This window comes from Ictalurus furcatus, chromosome 22 (assembly GCF_023375685.1).
Source record: "Ictalurus furcatus strain D&B chromosome 22, Billie_1.0, whole genome shotgun sequence".
In the NCBI taxonomy this organism is placed as follows: Eukaryota; Metazoa; Chordata; class Actinopteri; order Siluriformes; family Ictaluridae; genus Ictalurus; species Ictalurus furcatus.
The window spans coordinates 1071000-1088762 of record NC_071276.1 but is presented as its reverse complement, the minus strand read 5'-3'; the positions used below and the strand labels follow the sequence as shown (position 1 = coordinate 1088762).

The following is a 17763-nucleotide window of genomic DNA, read 5'->3' as shown; positions in this document are numbered from 1 at the left end:
GATATGCATTCAATTTTCTCTCAAGCACACACTTTTCTGATGTACAGGATTTGTTCATCCCAACTATGCCTAACTCAACAAATGAAATAAAAGACTGGATTAAAAACTGGGTTGAGGAATCAAAGAAATCAGGAGTTCCAGTAGACAATGTGAAGATATGGGGTAAGGTTTCTGCATGTTTTTATCCTCTTAATAAGCATTATTGACAATAGAATGACTTCTCTCCCCTTTATCAATGTGCACACTACACTATTTTTATAGTAAGTGTACAATGCCCCTTTATGGATCGAGACCTTGTCATGGTGAAGGTAAGGCAGACATGTCTTGGACAGTCTTAGCTGGACTAGAGCTTTGCATTGGGACCTGGCAGTGGAAAGGGCGTATATAAAATGCTAAGGGCAAAGAGCCATGTTAGTGTGTGTAATGGAAAGGTATGGACTAGATATAGTTACACACAGTAAGCGCTCTTGTACCACACCTCTTGATCATGGGTGGCCTCTGTCCACACTTACTTTATTAGGGTTCATAGGAGTATGGTAATTTAGTCTACATGTGTTTTGTGGATTTGGTGAAGGCCTAAGATCTTGTGCCTCAACAAATGACGTGGGAATTACTGTTGAGTGCAGAATATCTGGGTTGCTACCTTAACCCAACCAGTCTCTCTATCAGCACAGTGAGAGTTGTATTTACATTCTTGGCATTAAGGCAAAACCATTTAAAGTGGGTTTTGGACTTCAAGGATGTTTCTTGCCTCCATTTCCGGATTGTAGAGCTGTCCAGTATGAGGCCTGCTGCTCGGTTTAACCCCAACTCATTGCTCATTGTGTGAATGATCTTTCTCTAACTCTTTCTTTCCAGTGTGTGGGTGCGGGGAACCTGTTTTAATTGGCAATGTGAGTATCAGCTTCATCAGCTTCGTCTTTCAAATAATGTTTTTGTATTTGCTCATATTCAGGTCACTGTAATAACACCATAACATATTGTGTTTGTGTTTAAATTAGTGTGGGAGACCATATATAAAATCACAGTGTCCTAACTGTAGCCGTGAAGTTGGTGGTGAGAGACACGTTCCAGTAGAAGGTTTCAGAGAGTTTGAGTAAGTGTTTGCCTAAATGCATGAATATACAGTGGATATAAAAAGTCTACACACCCCTGTTAAAATGGCAGGTTTTTGTGATGTAAAAAAATGAAACTAAGTTAAATCATGTCAGAGCCTTTTTCACCTTTATTGTGAAATTGCATCATATAAATATCAAGTGACAACACACCCAGAAAAACAAAAACTTCCAATACGCAGCTTGTATAAGTGTGCACACCCTTTTATAACTGGGAATGTGATAGTGTTCAGAATCAACCAATCACATTCAAGCTCATGTTAAATACTAATTAGTGTACACCCACCCAGAGTTATGACGAGTTACAAAGTACAAAGTAACATGTTACTGTAATCTAATGACTTTTTCTGATAACACAGTAATGTAACTCATTATATTTTAAATTTGTCATTTGATTAGTTACTGATGTCAATAAAATACTTTACAAATGTATTATTAAGAAAACACTATTAAGTAAAATGCATTTTTAAAATAAATCACAGGGGCATGTAAACTTTTTTTTTTTTTTTTTTTTTAAAAAAGCTTTGTTACACTTAATAATACACTTAAGTACACTTTAATACACTTAAGTACACCTCATTTTCATCTAATGTAGGTTTTTCATATACAGTGCGTCCGGAAAGTATTCACAGCGCTTCACTTTTCCCACATTTTGTTACAGCATTATTCCAAAATAGATTAAATTCATTATTTATTTTCCTCAAAATTCTGCAAAAAATACCCCATAATGACAACGTGAAAAATGTTTGTTTGAAATCTTTGCAAATTTATTAAAAATAAAAAACAAAAAAGCACATGTACATAAGTATTCCCAGCCTTTGCCCAATACTTCTGCTACCATTGGTGTGTGAGTGTATGGGAGAATGAGACACAGTGTAAAGCTTTGGATATAAGTGCGCCATTTACTTTGTTGAAGCACCTTTGGCACCAATTACAGCCTCGAGTCTTTTTGAGAATGATGCTACAAGCTTGGCACACCTATTTTTGGGCAGTTTCTCCCATTCTTCTTTGCAGGACCTCTCAAGCTCCATCAGGTTGGATGGGGAGCGTTGGTTTTTCAGATCTCTCCAGAGATGTTCAATCGGGTTCAAGTCTGGGCTCTGGCTGGGCCACTCAAGGACATTCACAGAGTTGTCCTGTAGCCACTCCTTTGTTATCTTGGCTGTGTGCTTAGGGTAGTTGTCCTGTTAGAAGATGAACCTTCACCCCAGTCTGAGGTCCAGAGTGCTCTGGAGCAGGTTTTCATCAAGGATGTCTCTGTACATTGCTGCATTCATCTTTCCCTCGATCCTGACTAGTCTCCCAGTTCCTGCCTCTGAAAAACATCCCCACAGCATGACGCTTCCACCACCATGCTTCACTGTAGGGATGGTATTGGCCAGGTGATGACTGGTGCCTGGTTTCCTCCAGACATGACGCTTGCCATTCAGGCCAAAGAGTTCAACCTTTCTTCAATCTTTGGTCTGAGAGTCCTTCAGGTGCCTTTTGGCAAACTCCAGGCGGGCTCTGGCTTCTGTCTGTCCACTCTACCATACAGGCCTGATTGGGGGAGTGCTGCAGAGATGGTTGTTCTTCTGGAAGGTTCTCCTCTCTCCACAGAGACACGCTGGAACTCTGTCAGAGTGACCATCGGGTTTTTGGTCACCTTCCTGACTAAGGCCCTTCTCCCCGATCGCTCAGTTTGGCCGGGCAGCCAGCTCTAGGAAGAGTCCTGATGGTTCCAAACTTCTTCCATTTACGGATGATGGAGGTCACTGTGCTCATTGGGACCTTCAATGCTGCAGAAATGTTTCTGTACCCTTCCCCAGATCTGTGCCTCCATACAATCCTATCTCGGAGGTCTACAGACAATTCCTTGGACTTCATGGCTTGGTTTGTACACTGACATACATTGTTAACTGTGGGACCTTATATAGACAGGAGTGTGCCTTTCCATCATGTCCAATCAACTGAATTTACCACAGGTGGACTCCAGTCAAGTTGTAGAAACATCTCAAGGATGATCAGTGGAAACAGGATGCACCTGAGCTCAATTTTGAGTGTCATGGCAAAGGTTGTGAATACTTATGCACATGTGCACACAGAGATTTCACACAAACTTCTTTCCTGTTGTCATTATGGGGTATTGTTTGTAGAATTTTGAGGAAAATAATGAAATGAATCCATTTTGGAATAAGGCTGTAACATAACAAAATGTGGAAAAAGTGAAGCACTGTGAATACTTTCCAGATGCACCGTATATATGTATATATACATTATTGGTTAGCACAACTTAATGAACGTAATCACCCTTTTGTGAGAGGAAGCCCAGAAAATCAACTTAAGCGCCTGTCTAACTCCACTCTGATTTCAAGGAATTTTCTGGCATTAATATTGATGTAAAGTTAAAGTGGTGAGATTAACATGGCTCTCTGTCTATATTTATCACCACCTGCATGTTTTCTCATTCATGCCTTTTGATCTCTTTAATAGTCTGATATCTGTATATTTAACCCCTTTCATGCTTGTAAGTGATTTGTGGATTTTGTTCATCAGAAGTTCAGAAGTCTACGGGTGTGTGACACTACTGCTAAAATATCAACATAAAACCTAATTACAAAGACACAAAATATATTTGCTCTTCACGTTGAAGGCTTTTTTTCTAAAACTCTCTGCATGACGTCTATGAAGTAAAACAAGCTGCATTATATGAGAGAATGCTTCTGGTGAATAAGTTTAATACGCATTTGATGCTCACTTGGTTTGATTAAAAGTGCTTTTTTGTTGAAATAAGTACTGCAGCGGGCAGCGGAAGAGGTCACAACCTCGGTGATCCTAACAGTCGCAAGGAGCAGGATGGAGAGAGGAGTCTTTATGGTGCTCACCTTTACATGGTGCGAGCTTTAATACACTCCTCCATGATCTGGGGTACAACTGAACATACTGAGGTATGTTACTTTAAATATAGATCTTTTTTAATTCTCAACGCTCGGTTCTTAAAGAGAATGAGAGGAGCACCTCAATCATGTAATATACTTCTCACAATGATCATTATTATAGACCTTGTGAAGTACTACTGTTCATTCCTTTGATGTTGTAACAGAATCTTCACTGTTAATCATGTGTTCGAATTATTTTATATTATAAATATAAATATTTATTTTACCACATTGTAAAAATTATTAACCAATAGTGACCATGAATGTATGTGTGTGTGCGTATATATATTATTTATATTATTTTCTTAAGTGAAATTTTGTAAAATGTTTTTAGCGGTCTCATTTTGACCAGACCTGAACATAATTATTAAATTTTGTTGTTAACAGGCAGTGTTGTACTGTGTAATATTATTGTTTGTGTAATATGTTTGTGTGTTGCTCAGGAGCTTCAGAAGCTCACTGAGATGCCACAAGGAGCACATGATGTCAGGAAGCACCTCTTTGGCCACCTTCGGAAGGACATTGAATTGCTCGCCAAAGCTTTAGGAAAGAGTGAGCAGGATGCTGAGATGACTGTCCACTTGTTTCTGAAGTTCATCTTGGAAAGTTCCTCTGGTAATATTTCCTAATTTAACTGTTTCCCTACTTTCCATTCATTTGTTAATGAACATAATTGATGTATCAGTGACAGTTAGCGGAAATCTCCCCTACACAACAGGAACGCTATAATAGTAATAGTAGAATTAGTAATGAGTTAATTAGACCAGTGCCGTTAAACCTAAACACTAGCTTTTAAGGAGATGCAGACCGAAGAAGAAATTTCTTCAGGCTGTCACGTAAAGTGTATAGTAACTCGGGTTGCCACACTTAAAGTGTATAGTAGCTCGGGTTGCCACGTTTATTGTGGAAAAATAAGGGACTGTCCCTATAAAACAACAATAGACCATATCTGCATTGGGTAATTCCACTCTGGTGTTCTGCTGTCTAGCCACTCAGACACAGTTGTCACCTGCTGCATGCTGATTCAGATCAGACAGTCATGGGTAAGAACCATCTCACTATCTCTGTCTCCCAGAACTCAGAACCGTATCCAATTTCCAAGGGTGTAACCATTGTATGGACATTGGGGGGATATTTAGAAGATAGTTTTAGGATTTTAGTTACCGTATGAATTCAGGTGATGTCTGAGTGATAGAAGCTCCCACAGCATGGGGAAATTGTAGGGTGCTGTGGACGTCCTGTGGGCGGATGTATTCTCTGCTCCATAACCTACCATGAAACCTACCACACCGAGTAGAGGTGAGATAAGGTGTGTTCAGGAAAACCCCACACATTAACATTTAAACACACAATCACGACTTTTAAACACACTCAGAAAGGATGGCTACCTATGGAACTAAATTCAACACTATATATGTTGTAAATACAATTTCCCCACGGATGATTCCAAGCAATGCTGTGCTGCCTGCATCGTGACTAGGTGCCATTATTTCCCCAGAAGAACAATGACTGACTTAGATGATCATTATAGTTTGATAAGCTGAATATTCTGTTTGTGTAACTGGTGTCATTTATGATGTTAATGTCATCATGCTGTTTAGCTTGCTATGTAATAAGTGTACAGAGTGTACAACAATATATAGTGGTAACCTGAAACGTTATGTAACCCTTATTACGAGGTAGTAAGAATGTACATAGGTGTAGTAGTCTAAAGTAGTCTTAGAGGTTATCAGTAATATGAAATTGGACCAGAATCAGAAGATGCTAAATTGTTAAGAGCCTGAGAATTGAAGGTCAATAAAAAGAATACCACACCAGAATGACAATTTGCATAAGATGTATTAAACACACATGGGCTGGTACATACATATACAAAAAACAGTTATGAAAAAAATAACAAACTAAAATAATAAAGTGTGCACGTAAATAAATCCCCTTTTAAATTCCCTTGAGCTTAGTTCGTCCTCAGTTTCACTTGCTTTTGTTGACAAGAGTTCAGTCACCAACGTTGGGCCCTTTTTAGTTCGTGTTAGTGTTTGTCCTACCACCATGAAGAAGATGATGATGATCCTGGCAATCCGTCTAAAGTCAGAGTCACAAACACGGTTGGCTCGCCACCCAGCCCCCCGGACTGGGAATCTATGAATCTCTGGGAGAACACCTGGAACGTGAGGATCTGTATCATTCCGTGGAAAGAATCTCCGCACGATGTTTCCAACTCTTTACCAAAACCTGACCTATAAATAAGGCCAGATCATTTCTCTCAATTACCATTCAGTGAATAAATGGACTGCTACAGGCTACTATAAAATAAAATGAGATAATACTTCAGTTCACCTATAATGCAATGTCAAAATCTCTCTCTCGTTGTACAACAGCTCTTATGTTTCTTCTCGGGTATCAAAACTACATGAATTTCCCTCCAGTATCCAAAGTACAGTTACATCACAAACTACATCCTTCATAAAACACATATTCCTAACTCAAGTTGTATGAAACCTTAGTAACATTAGCAGTATGAAGAATAAAACTGCATGGATTGCATGTAAACATCGATCAACTTGTATTACTTTAAATTAGAGGCATTAAGGTGTTAGCGTGCTTATTTATCCCCCTCTGCACCGGTAACAGTGGAAAGATTGCACCAAAAATTGTACCTCTTTAACCTCCAATAAACACAATTAAATCCACAACTTTTAACATCATTATTTAACAAACTAACCATTTGCAACAGTAGGGAAAAGTAACATTTCTTTTTATAACCCACAAACAAAATCATTAGTTGTTTTCAAAGGCATTAAACAGTAGTCCGCTAGCCTATTGTGGCTAATTACCATATTAGCATTTGAATACAGCAGGCTCACATTAGCTTTCCACCATTAGTACCTTTGCATTGCTTACCCATTAGCGGCCATTAGCATAAATGCTAGCGAACTCAGAGGCCTAGCGCCAGGTAAACAACTCACCATTTTAGCAGAATTCACTGCCTTTACCTCCGTGACAACAGTGGATTCAGGCACAGCTCTCTCTTACTCTCTATATTACAAGATATGTCAGTATAAACAATAATGAGTACAGGACTTGTTTAATTCACTCCATGTCGTTTTTTCGTCTTACCCAGTGGGTAACGCAGCCTCCTATGCTCAGGTGCAAGCGCCAAAAGAACATGCAGAGACACTAACCTAGAGGTGTAACGGTAACAGAGCCTAGCTGGCGGCTGATTGGTCAGCTCACTGCCTCATAGAGTTCACCCATTTGCTCACTTACAAATCCATCAAAGATAACAAGAAAATCAAAGTGACTTGGTTAGACAGCTAAATAGTGTTTCTCATTTATAAGCCTGGGCTACAGTTAGCTATGTAAATTGTACTGGAGATTTCTTTTATTGATTCTAAAGACAAACTGCCATAACTAGTTCTGAATGGAGAACTACAATATGGCCAGAACTCAGACGTTAGTTCCATATCTCTCGTTGCCAAGCTAACACATCTCAGCATTATGCTGAGTCACTGGAATAAAGTTGGTGTGAAGCTGGATGTTCGATATTCGCGAATATGCAGAAATTAAGGGACCGTCTCTAAAGTTACATACGACATTGTTATACACGTTTCTAACATCAATAGCATTTGAAGAGAGTGACTTACAGTCACATAACCAACTGTAAAGTGTTCATCTTGGCAAGGGCGTAACCATGGTATGGACATGGGGGGAGCCCAACAAACTTGGAGGGAGGATCTGCAAGTGAATGTAACGTTAATGGTCAAAAACTGGAACTGACGTTAGCCTAGCCTACTTCGTGGGTGTGCAAATATCAACCGTTAATTGACGTTATTAAGAACAAACCAAGCCATGGTATGATGCCTTCTATACTAAGCTAAGGTCACCTACTATTTAGGTATCTAGTTACTGACTGTCTGAATAAAAGTTGTATGTTCTGCTGCACTTTTCTACACTTGACTGCTGTCTCCATTTCTTACAGACTGAGCGGCTCAACTATATCAACAAACTTGCGTTGAGTATGGGCACAACCAAGTGTACAATTGGAGGGGGGTCACACACCTATTTTCCTTAACAAACGGAAATATATTAAAAAGGAATAGACATAAATAAATAGAATAGATGAAGAAAAGACAGATCCATTGGCAGGGTTCATTAAAGGGGGACATATAAAAAAAATATTTTGTACTGTATATTGGGGGGACAGATTGGTATTGCCTCAACATTGGGGGGGGGCAAATAATACGTGGTTACGCCCATGCCCATTTCACATTCACACTGAACCTCAACGTCAACACTTGTGTTTCAGAGACAAATTTATTCTCTCTATATATATATTTCTCTCTCTCGCTCGCTCTCTCTCTTTCTCTCTATTTCTCGATTTCTCTCTCTCTCATTCACTCTCTCTCACTTTTTCTCTCTCTTTCTCTCTATTTTTCTCTATTTCTCTCTGTATGTATTTCTCTATTTCTCTCTCAAACACTCTCTCTCACTCTCTCTCTCTATTTCTCTCTTACTCTCTATTTCTCTCTCTCTATTTCTCTCTCTCTCTTATTCTATTAATTGAATTCTATTTATTGTATGAAGAATTTAAAAAGCTGTAATTTTGGCTACATACTCGAGCTACATACTCAAATATACTTGAGCTACATACTCAAATACTACTTATGATAAATATGATAACACTAATCTTTCCAGATGCAGGAACGCCTAGTCTGTAAAAAAATGAAAGATTTTTACAGGACTAAAATGTTAGACATCACAGATATACAGTATATCTGCATGTGAAACTAATCCAGTCCAAATATTGCGTTTTTCATCTGTGTAATTGAAAGGGCAAAAAAAAACAAAATTTTCAAAAAAAATTCTCTTTCAGAGCCAAACAGCCATATTCAAATAACAGACAGTGAGGACAAAAGGGAAGAATGGGAGAAAGTCATTCACCAAAGACTTCAGGACTTCTTTCAGGTAAAATTTCACTTTTGAAATTAGATTTGTGAGAAGTTACATTCTAGTCCAAGACTGAACTTATTTTATCTTCACCAGATGTTTCTCAGAGTACTTTACATGTTCAAATCCACCCTGTGTGCACGGAGTTGGCATGTTCTCCCTGTGCTTCAGGGGTTTTCTCCGGGTACTCCGGTTTTCTCCCCAGTCCAAAGACATGCGATGTAGGCTGATTGGCATCTCTAAATTGTCTGTAGTGTGTGTGTGCGCGTGTGTGGTGTGTGCATGCCCTGTGATAAATTGGCACTCCGTGCAGGGTGTATCCCGCTTTGTGCCCCGAGTCCCCTCTGATAAGCTCCAGGCTCCACACAACCATGTAGGATAAGCGATACAGAAAATGGATTGATTTACAAACTCTTTATTGTAAGCAATATTATTACAATTTTAATGTTCTGACATTGTGTTTTTTAAGAGTTTTGAGGCACAGTTATCGGACGTGCAGAGTAATATTCTGAGATCGGGTGGCATGGATACTTTGGCACAAATGATCTACAGTAACGAGCCAGCGCTGAAGGACCTGCCCATCTCCGGAGTGTTCAACCTTCCACTGATGTGGAGTTTCAAGCAGAGGATGACCATCCAACACTTTAGTCACTTAATTGAGCAGAAAGATGAAAGGAACAACGTTCGTCTTCTCGCAGAACTCCTGAAAAGTGTATGAGTTTTATGACTACAGTGATTATAATTTATTCACATCATTTACACATGTGTAGAGAAAGTAGATAACAGTTACTATGATGGTGAGCAAATTTAATTTATAAAGCACATTTAAAACAGCAAAAGCTGACCAAAGTGCTGTATATAGAATAGAAAATAACAACATTGAATGGAATATTAAGAGTATGTAAAGAAATAATAATAAATAAATAAATAAAACCAAATGGGATAAACACTGATAAAACAGACAAATACAGATTAAATAGCCAATTTATAAAAGTTTGTTTTTAAAAAAAAAAAAATGTGTAAAAGTGGAAGGAATGTGAAAAACCTCTTTATATAATATTACAAAAAAAGTGCTCGATCCACTGAAGATTTTTTTTTTAAAACAGAGTAAGGTCTTTTTTGTAAAGAGGTGAAAATCAGATTGATCAATAATAAAACACAGTGTACCAGCCCCATAAACCAGATCACCATGTATTAGCTTATATTATTTTACTGCTATATATTGTGGGGAATTTAGTCCGCGGTGGGCAGAGCACAGACACACAGGAGGCTGCTTCAGGTGAACACGTGGGGAACTTTTATTTACAAAGTCTGAGAGTGTGTGCGCGCGTGTGCGTGTGAGCCAAAGTGTGACCGTGAGATGAAGTGCTCAGTCATCTGCGGGGCTGCCGGGGTCATGCTGGGGTTTTCCCGAGTGGCGGGGATCCCTTTTTTCCGTCAGGCAGCGTCGAGGGTGGAGTCATGGGAGGAGTGATCTTTGCTCCTTGTGCGCCGGCCGCCGGCCTGTCCCCACAATATATTATTTTTCAAAGTAGTGTTTTTAATATTTCAGTTTAGATTTTCGTATTTTTATATTTTATTCAGACTAGATCCCCATTATTGAATAAATGAATGCAAGAACGAATAAATCAATCAGTCAGTCGGCAGTGACCAGTTGTATTTGCTAGTGTGGCTGTAGGTTTGCATTCAATCAGGAGCCAGAAAATCAGTTGGTCGTTAATCGACTTTACATGACATGCAGCTGTGGCTGCTGATTGGTTGGATTAAAAATCTGCAGTAACACCGGCCTTTTGCAGAGAAGACTAAACACCACAGGATTCATTTTTTTATTTAAAAAATATATATTTATTTTTACAGCATGCTGACATTGGACACATCAGATATCTCCCTCAAGTGCTGAGCCTTCAGCAGAAAATGATGTGTTATTTTGAGAATCTGGATCTGCGAGGTTACAGTGATGTGCCCATTAACACCTTCAGGAAGGAGAATGTGGCAGGTAAGATGTATAGAACAGCCAAATATGCAAATAGCTATAGAAGATTATTGCCAAGAGTGATTTGTTTAGTTTTGTTATTAATAATTAGTGATATCTATTATTTCTATTGTTGTATTATGCTGTTAATTATATTGTTGTGTTATGGGCTTTTATTTTATTTTTTCAAAATTAAAAATTCTCTTTTAGATCATGATCTGCAGACCTTCAGTGAAAGTGCTGAAACTGTGAAGTTGTTATGGAAACATCTAAAGTCAATTAATTGTAAGGTTTTTAAATATTTTCATCCTTCCACCTATGTAAGAGTAAAACTAAGAAATAAGTCAAGATGTGTTGTATACTCGTGTGTGAACAGAGCCACAGAACGTGTTGAGAATCATCATGACAAATTGTTGTTTAGACTCACAGTTACCAGCTGAGCTGAAGGAGAAAGACGAGAACGACTTGATGATTCTGGATCTCCTGCCAATGGAGCGCTCTGTCACTCGGATTATAACAAAGTACCTCGTACAGACGCAGAACAACTTCATACAACTGACCGACCATACAGCAGACAGGTACACTAACCTCTGCAGGATAAATAAGACTGGGTGTTTATAAAAGAAATAGAGTTTCACTTTCAGACGTTCTGAACAGAAGCTGTACTACTGAATAAGAATTGACAGAAGAATAATAACTTTTTGTATATAACTGTTTATGCTTTTCTACATTAAAAGTCTAAAGTGAAATTAGACACCTTATATTTAATTATAATTGTGCTGTGATCCGAATCAGATCAAAAGGCAGTTAATTAAGCTTAATTGCTGTTTCTGTCTGTTGTAAATAATATTCCAGCAGTTTCTTTGTTGTCCTTTTTTAAAAATAAGATGTTGCAGATAGGCACTGAAGTTTGATATTGGGTATTATAATTGTCATCATTATAAATATTTCATTACCATTCCCCTATTAACATGAATTGCTATCGTTATAATTACGAACACGGCCTATTGTACATCGTGATTATATTTTCTTATTATGATCTCTTTTTTTTCTATGTTTAAGGGTAATCACTGCTAATGAGCTCAAGCCTTCCCATGTCATCACCTGTGTTCCTGAGCAAGACTTCCTCACCATTGCCATTTCAAACATCGACCACGTGGTGTACGAGGACGGGAAACAGAGCACCAACTATAATTTTAAAACTGTGGAGAGGCAGATAATAGATCGATTCTTCGCAGAGAAACCCATGATTAAAGTCACTGTAAGCTATTTTAAGGCTACTTTCAGACTTCAGAAAATTAGATACAATGCTATGAAAAATTTAATTACCCCACCATAAAAATGCTACATTTGCCCCAATATGCACCATCGTTATGCACTGTAACCACAACCCCACACTGAAAAAAAAACAGCACAGAAAAGCATCGTCTTCTGCACGTACACTGTGATTGGTCAGAAAGCGTTGATTAATTCTCTATAACAGCGGCTCTGACAGTAGTGCAGCTATAAATCTCAGGTTTATGTTAATGCACTCATTCTAATAGCTTATCGTTTCTATAGTAACCGCTCATTCACAGGGACACGTGTACAGCGGATGCTCCGCGTAAACATTAAAAATCATGCGTAAGCGATATGTATGGAGGTGTTTAACTTTGTTGTTCTTTTATAAGTTAACGGTGTAATAGCTGGCAAATTACTGTGGGATTAGTTGAATAAAACACTGGGGATGTGCTTATTAGGTATTTTATTCTTATGATGAACATGATTAGGCATATTGTTGAGAATCAGTTAATAAGCTGCTTCATTATACAAAGTGTCAGTGTCTACACCGGACTGTCTAAATAAAGTCTGTTTTTTATCTCATCAAATCTCATTTTTCTCCTCCAGACGCTTCCATTGTTTGAATATGACACAGGAACCACGCTGCGTGCCTTTTTCAGCACAGTGCAGGACAAGCTGGTATGAACACTGCACTGCATTAACGTTTCATGTTTATATTGTAATCAGCAGAGGGCGCTATGACATTCAGTTCACTAAGGTCATTTCAGTGTGGAGGGGGTTAGCTGGAATTTATCAAAAATTATATCAAAATGATTTTTATGTTGACTTATAGAAACTATGATTTTTTAAAATTATATTTGTGTTTTCTTCCCCCACAGGAGCCCTTGAAAACCAACGACAGGAATTGCATCATGAATGATTTCCGGTTTTTGAATGAGATCTCCGCAGCTCTTTCTACTCTACGGATCGTTATTGGGTTTCTGAAGCTGTCGTTTCCTGCACCGGAGCAGAAGCTCATGGTCTACCTGAAGAAAGACCTGAAACTGGACGACAGAGCGCAGACACTGAACTTACAGGTATATCCACATTTTCAAAAAAAAAAAAAAGGAAAAAAAACAGAAAAAAATCTACACTTTCATTTCCTGTGATTTTGCCTTTTCTTTAGTTATATTCCTTTACTTTTAGAGACAAACACATTTATTGTAACGTTGTAAAGGAAATTCATGAATGGAGATCAGCATACAATATCACTCAAAGGTTTGCACACCCCTGTGTTAAGGGAAAGATATCAAAACAGATTTTTATGCAAAATGAGTCCAGTTACGTTAACTGTATTATTGTTCAGTATGTGTATGTGCCGGTGATTCAGCCTTTACACCCTGACGATGTTTGAATTAGATTGCTGTTACGAAACGGGACTGGAGGCGGATGCAGGTGCAGGTCAAAGTCTTTAATTAGCAGGCAAACAAAACACAGGGAGCGTGGTCTCTACTGACTATACTTAAACTCTGGACATCTAGCTATGACCGCTAGCATGCTACACGTTAGCACATACTGTCATACTTCCTTGACATGACAAATGTAAACCAAATAATACTGCACGAAGTGCGCACTCACGGAGGGGTTTAAATAGTCAACATAATCAAACCAAAACATGGACACCTGGGGCAAATCAAAGACTTGATCAGACTTAAATCAATGTCCAAGCAGGAAGCAAACGAAAACAAAAGAGTCACATGACCAGTCAGAAGCCGTGCCGCAGTGCCCTCTGCTGGCCGTGGCGTAACAGAACCCCCCTCCAAAGGGTGCTCCTCCTGGAGCACCAAGAACCACCCTCCAATGGGGGTCCCGGGCCCCTGTGCGAACTGTCTCTTGCTGCCACGGAAAGTGAGGCAGCCTCCGTCGGGCAGCAAAGGAGCGGAGCACCACCCCCACCGGGGTTGAAAGTCGGAGCACCGCCTCGGGCGGCACTGGGACACTGGGCGGCGGCTCTGGAATGCTGGGCACCGGCTCTGGAATGCAGGGTGCCGCTCCCGGCGGCTCTGGAATGCTGGATGCTGCCTCTGGAATTCTGGGCGCCGCCCCCGGTGGCTCTGGGCTGCTGGGCACCACCCCCGGCGGCACTGGAACACTGGGCGCCGCCCCCGGTGGCTCTGGAATGCTGGGCGCTGCCTCTGGAATTCTGGGCGCCGCCCCCGGTGGCTCTGGGCTGCTGGGCACCACCCCCGGCGGCACTGGAACACTGGGCGCCGCCCCCGGTGGCTCTGGAATGCTGGGCGCCGGCTCTGGAATACAGGGCGCCGCCCCCTGGTGGCTCTGAAATGCAGGGCGCCGGCTCTGGAATACACTGGAACGCTGGGCGCTGCCTCTGGGATGCTGGGCACCGCTCGCGGCGGCACTGGAATGCTCGGTGCCGCACCCGGCGGCTCTGGGATTCTGGGCGCCGCCCCCGGCAGCACTGGAGGGCTGGGCGGCCTCCTCAGCCAGGCAGGGCAGCAGGACGGCTTCCTTGGCTGTGCAGGGCAGCATGACGACCTCCTCGGCCGGGCTGGACAGCAGGACAGCTTCCTCGGCTGTGCAGGGCAGCAGGACGGCCTCCTCAGCTGGGCTGGACAGCTTCCTCGGCTGTGCAGGGCATCGTGACGACCTCCTCAGCTGGGCTGGACAGCAGGACAGCTTCCTCAGCTGTGCAGGGCAGCGGGACAGCTTCCTCGGCTGTGCAAGGCAGCATGACGACCCCCTTGGCTGGGCTGGACAGCAGGATGGCCTCCTCGGCCGGGCAGGGCAGCAGTCACTCAAGCTGTCGCTCTGAGGTCGCCATGTTGACCTCAGGTGGGGGCTCCACTGCTGAGACCTCCCCGTAGGCCTCAGGCTGGAGCTCTGCTGTCCTCATTGCCTCCCCCAAAAAAATTTCTGGGCCAGCCTTCACCTCTGGACTGCGCAGCGTGGTCCAATTCCCCTGCAGGAGGAAGCCCCAGATTCTCAGGTCACTTAGCTGGCTGCGTGGCGCTGTACAATTCCCCTGCAGAGGGAAGCCCCAGATGGTCAGGTCACTTTGCAGGCTGCGTTGCACGGCGTCGCTCTTCGGCGGTGGGGACGGGGTATATGGTGCGAGGGACGACGTGGCGCGCAGCTCGGCTTTGCACTGAGCAATTTCCTCTGTGAGCTGTTTGCTCATCTCCAGGGACAAACGGTACAGCGCCCAAATCCTGGCCTCTTCGGCTCATGGCGACCTGCTGCTTCCGCATTTTGGGCGCAGCATTCTGTTACAAAACGGGACTGGAGGTGGATGCAGGTGCAGGTCAAAGTCTTTATTAATTAGCAGGCAAACAAAACACAGGGAGCGCGGTCTCTATTGACTATACTTAAACTCTGGACATCTAGCTACGACCGCTAGCATGCTACACGTTAGCACATACCGTCATACTTCCTTGACATGACAAATGTAAACCAAATAATACTGCGCGAAGTGCGCACTCACGGAGGGGTTTAAATAGTCAACATAATCAAACCAAAACATGGACACCTGGGGCAAATCAGAGACTTGATCAGACTTAAATCAATGTCCAAGCAGGAAGCAAACGAAAACAAGAGTCACGTGACCAGTCAGAAGCCTTGCCGCAGTGCCCTCTGCTGGCCGTGGTGTAACAATTGCTTTCCTAATGTTGTTTATATAACACATGCATTATTCGTTAGAACGAATAATGTTAGAACTTTCTCTACCGAGGGACATAATAAGTATTACAGTTTCACTTACATTTTTATTTCTATAGTGTTTTAAACAATAGACAATAAGCATCGTTATTGAGCAGATGGTCGGTTTCGCCTGTTGGACTGCTGCCTGACCCCGGCTCTGGATTATCACAGATCAGCTAGGCCTGGTCTAAGTCTATGTGCTACAGAGTAACAGTTATAAGGGATAATAGTGTAAATATATCATTCTGAATTTGAATAACAGTTTCAGTTTTGTTTTCAGGTGCTGAGATCCAGCCAGGTGAAGCACATTCAGTCTCTGTGGGAAACGTTATCTCTGAGACAGTCATCACTGCTCATCGAGATGAATCAGGTACAGTTAACCTCTAGTTTTCTGGCGGTGTCCTTTAGCTGTCGCTTTCTATGAGGGCTGCATTTGTAAAAAAAAATATCTTTCCTCATAATCTAACACAGATTTATAAACACTAATAATGTTCCATATTTTACATTGGTACATATATATATATATATATATATATATATATATATATATATATATATATATATATATATATATATATATATATACCAATGTAAAATATATATATATATATATATATATATATATATATATTTGTTTACAGGCTATCAAGACATTAATGATAGAACTATCTGAGTGTGTAAGATGCTTATAAAACATTATTACTAAATAATAAAGCATTATGAGTACAGTTATAAAGTACGGAATGCAATGGTTATGGAACCGTAACCGTTCTGAGTTTTCAGAACTTTGCAGAACATGCACAACGTTTTGTGTTTTAGAATCCCTTTATCATGATCGAGGATTGCAGTTTTCATGAGACGTTCACAGAAGATCAGAAGAATGAAAAGAAGAAAATTCTGGCAAGCGTCCCTAACTTGGATGTTCTCATCACCGAGCTTCACTACGTGATCCTGAACATCAAGCTCAAAGACGTTCGTCCAGACTGGACGTGGGTTTTTTTTTATCTATTAACTATATTACACAACACAAGTAGCTTTTGCTGAACAGAAAGTGCTGAATGTGCAGGAAATGTCACACTAAACATCAATTTAACAATTTATTCATTCATTTCTTTCAACTACATCTACATGATCCCCGTTAACTTAAACACTTGAAAAATGTGGACTGATAAAATAGACATAAAGAATGCCATGTTTCCTCCAAACACCAAACATCAGAAAAGCTCTAACCTTTTCATTCAAAAAACACTAAACTTACTGTGCTGTCGTGTAATTTGTACTTTAGTTGGACTTTTTTATCCATCACCTTTTAGTTTCTCCTCCAAATGCAATTTGGAGTGAATGTACCTTCAAAATATCAGCGAAAATGGAGATCAGACCTAAGGGGCGTGTCACTCTTTGTAATTACATGACACGCCTGTCACTGATTGGCTCATTAATCTACAGTCTAGGCGAGAATGGAGACATTTTTGGTAGACACCAAAAATGAAGCCTTATATATTATCTTGGACATTTATACCAGCCGACCCTTACTGTACAAGACACGTGAACACGTGAAAAAAGATTGCTGATTTGCTAGTTTATTAAGTACTACATAGGTCTGTTTCAGGAAGCCCTCGTAAACACAAACATTCTAAATAAAATCATTGAAGTCGGTTGAGATGCTGAGCCAGTGCTTTGGGATTAGCATTGACCATATGAGGAAAAGATCTGAGTCAGCAAGCTTGATTTTATTGATTGTTTTACTGTCCAATGTTTCTATACCACGCACAGAATTCAGGAAACATTTGATGCCTTCCTGGACTGCGATGAGATCAACGAGAAGGCCATCGAG

The 17763-nt window shown here is 40.7% G+C and overlaps 1 protein-coding gene and 1 long non-coding RNA gene across 3 annotated transcripts in view; one reads left to right on the top strand and one right to left on the bottom strand.

Moving 5' to 3' along the window:
- LOC128599269 (E3 ubiquitin-protein ligase RNF213) overlaps nt 1-17763 on the top strand; it is a 114283-nt gene that overhangs the window by 95904 nt on the left and 616 nt on the right. Inside the window, exons 54-69 of the mRNA XM_053610780.1 lie at nt 48-162; nt 859-893; nt 1002-1096; nt 3889-4042; nt 4477-4648; nt 8907-8998; nt 9450-9692; nt 10838-10976; nt 11163-11237; nt 11374-11530; nt 12015-12213; nt 12840-12911; nt 13112-13309; nt 16210-16299; nt 16749-16918; nt 17703-17763. The exon at nt 17703-17763 is cut by the window's right edge and continues 616 nt beyond it. Coding sequence (XP_053466755.1) covers nt 48-162; nt 859-893; nt 1002-1096; nt 3889-4042; nt 4477-4648; nt 8907-8998; nt 9450-9692; nt 10838-10976; nt 11163-11237; nt 11374-11530; nt 12015-12213; nt 12840-12911; nt 13112-13309; nt 16210-16299; nt 16749-16918; nt 17703-17763 — 2067 coding nt within the window. The remainder of the gene's footprint in view (nt 1-47; nt 163-858; nt 894-1001; nt 1097-3888; nt 4043-4476; nt 4649-8906; nt 8999-9449; nt 9693-10837; nt 10977-11162; nt 11238-11373; nt 11531-12014; nt 12214-12839; nt 12912-13111; nt 13310-16209; nt 16300-16748; nt 16919-17702) is intronic.
- Nucleotides 5854-8031, bottom strand: LOC128625502 (uncharacterized). Of its 2 annotated transcripts, XR_008388959.1 has the most exons (3): nt 7151-8031; nt 7000-7069; nt 5854-6270 (listed from the first exon to the last, which is right to left on the bottom strand). It is a non-coding gene; the product is annotated as an uncharacterized LOC128625502 (long non-coding RNA). The 2 variants fall into 2 exon arrangements; XR_008388958.1 differs by lacking the exon at nt 7151-8031 and having other exon boundaries at nt 7000-7140.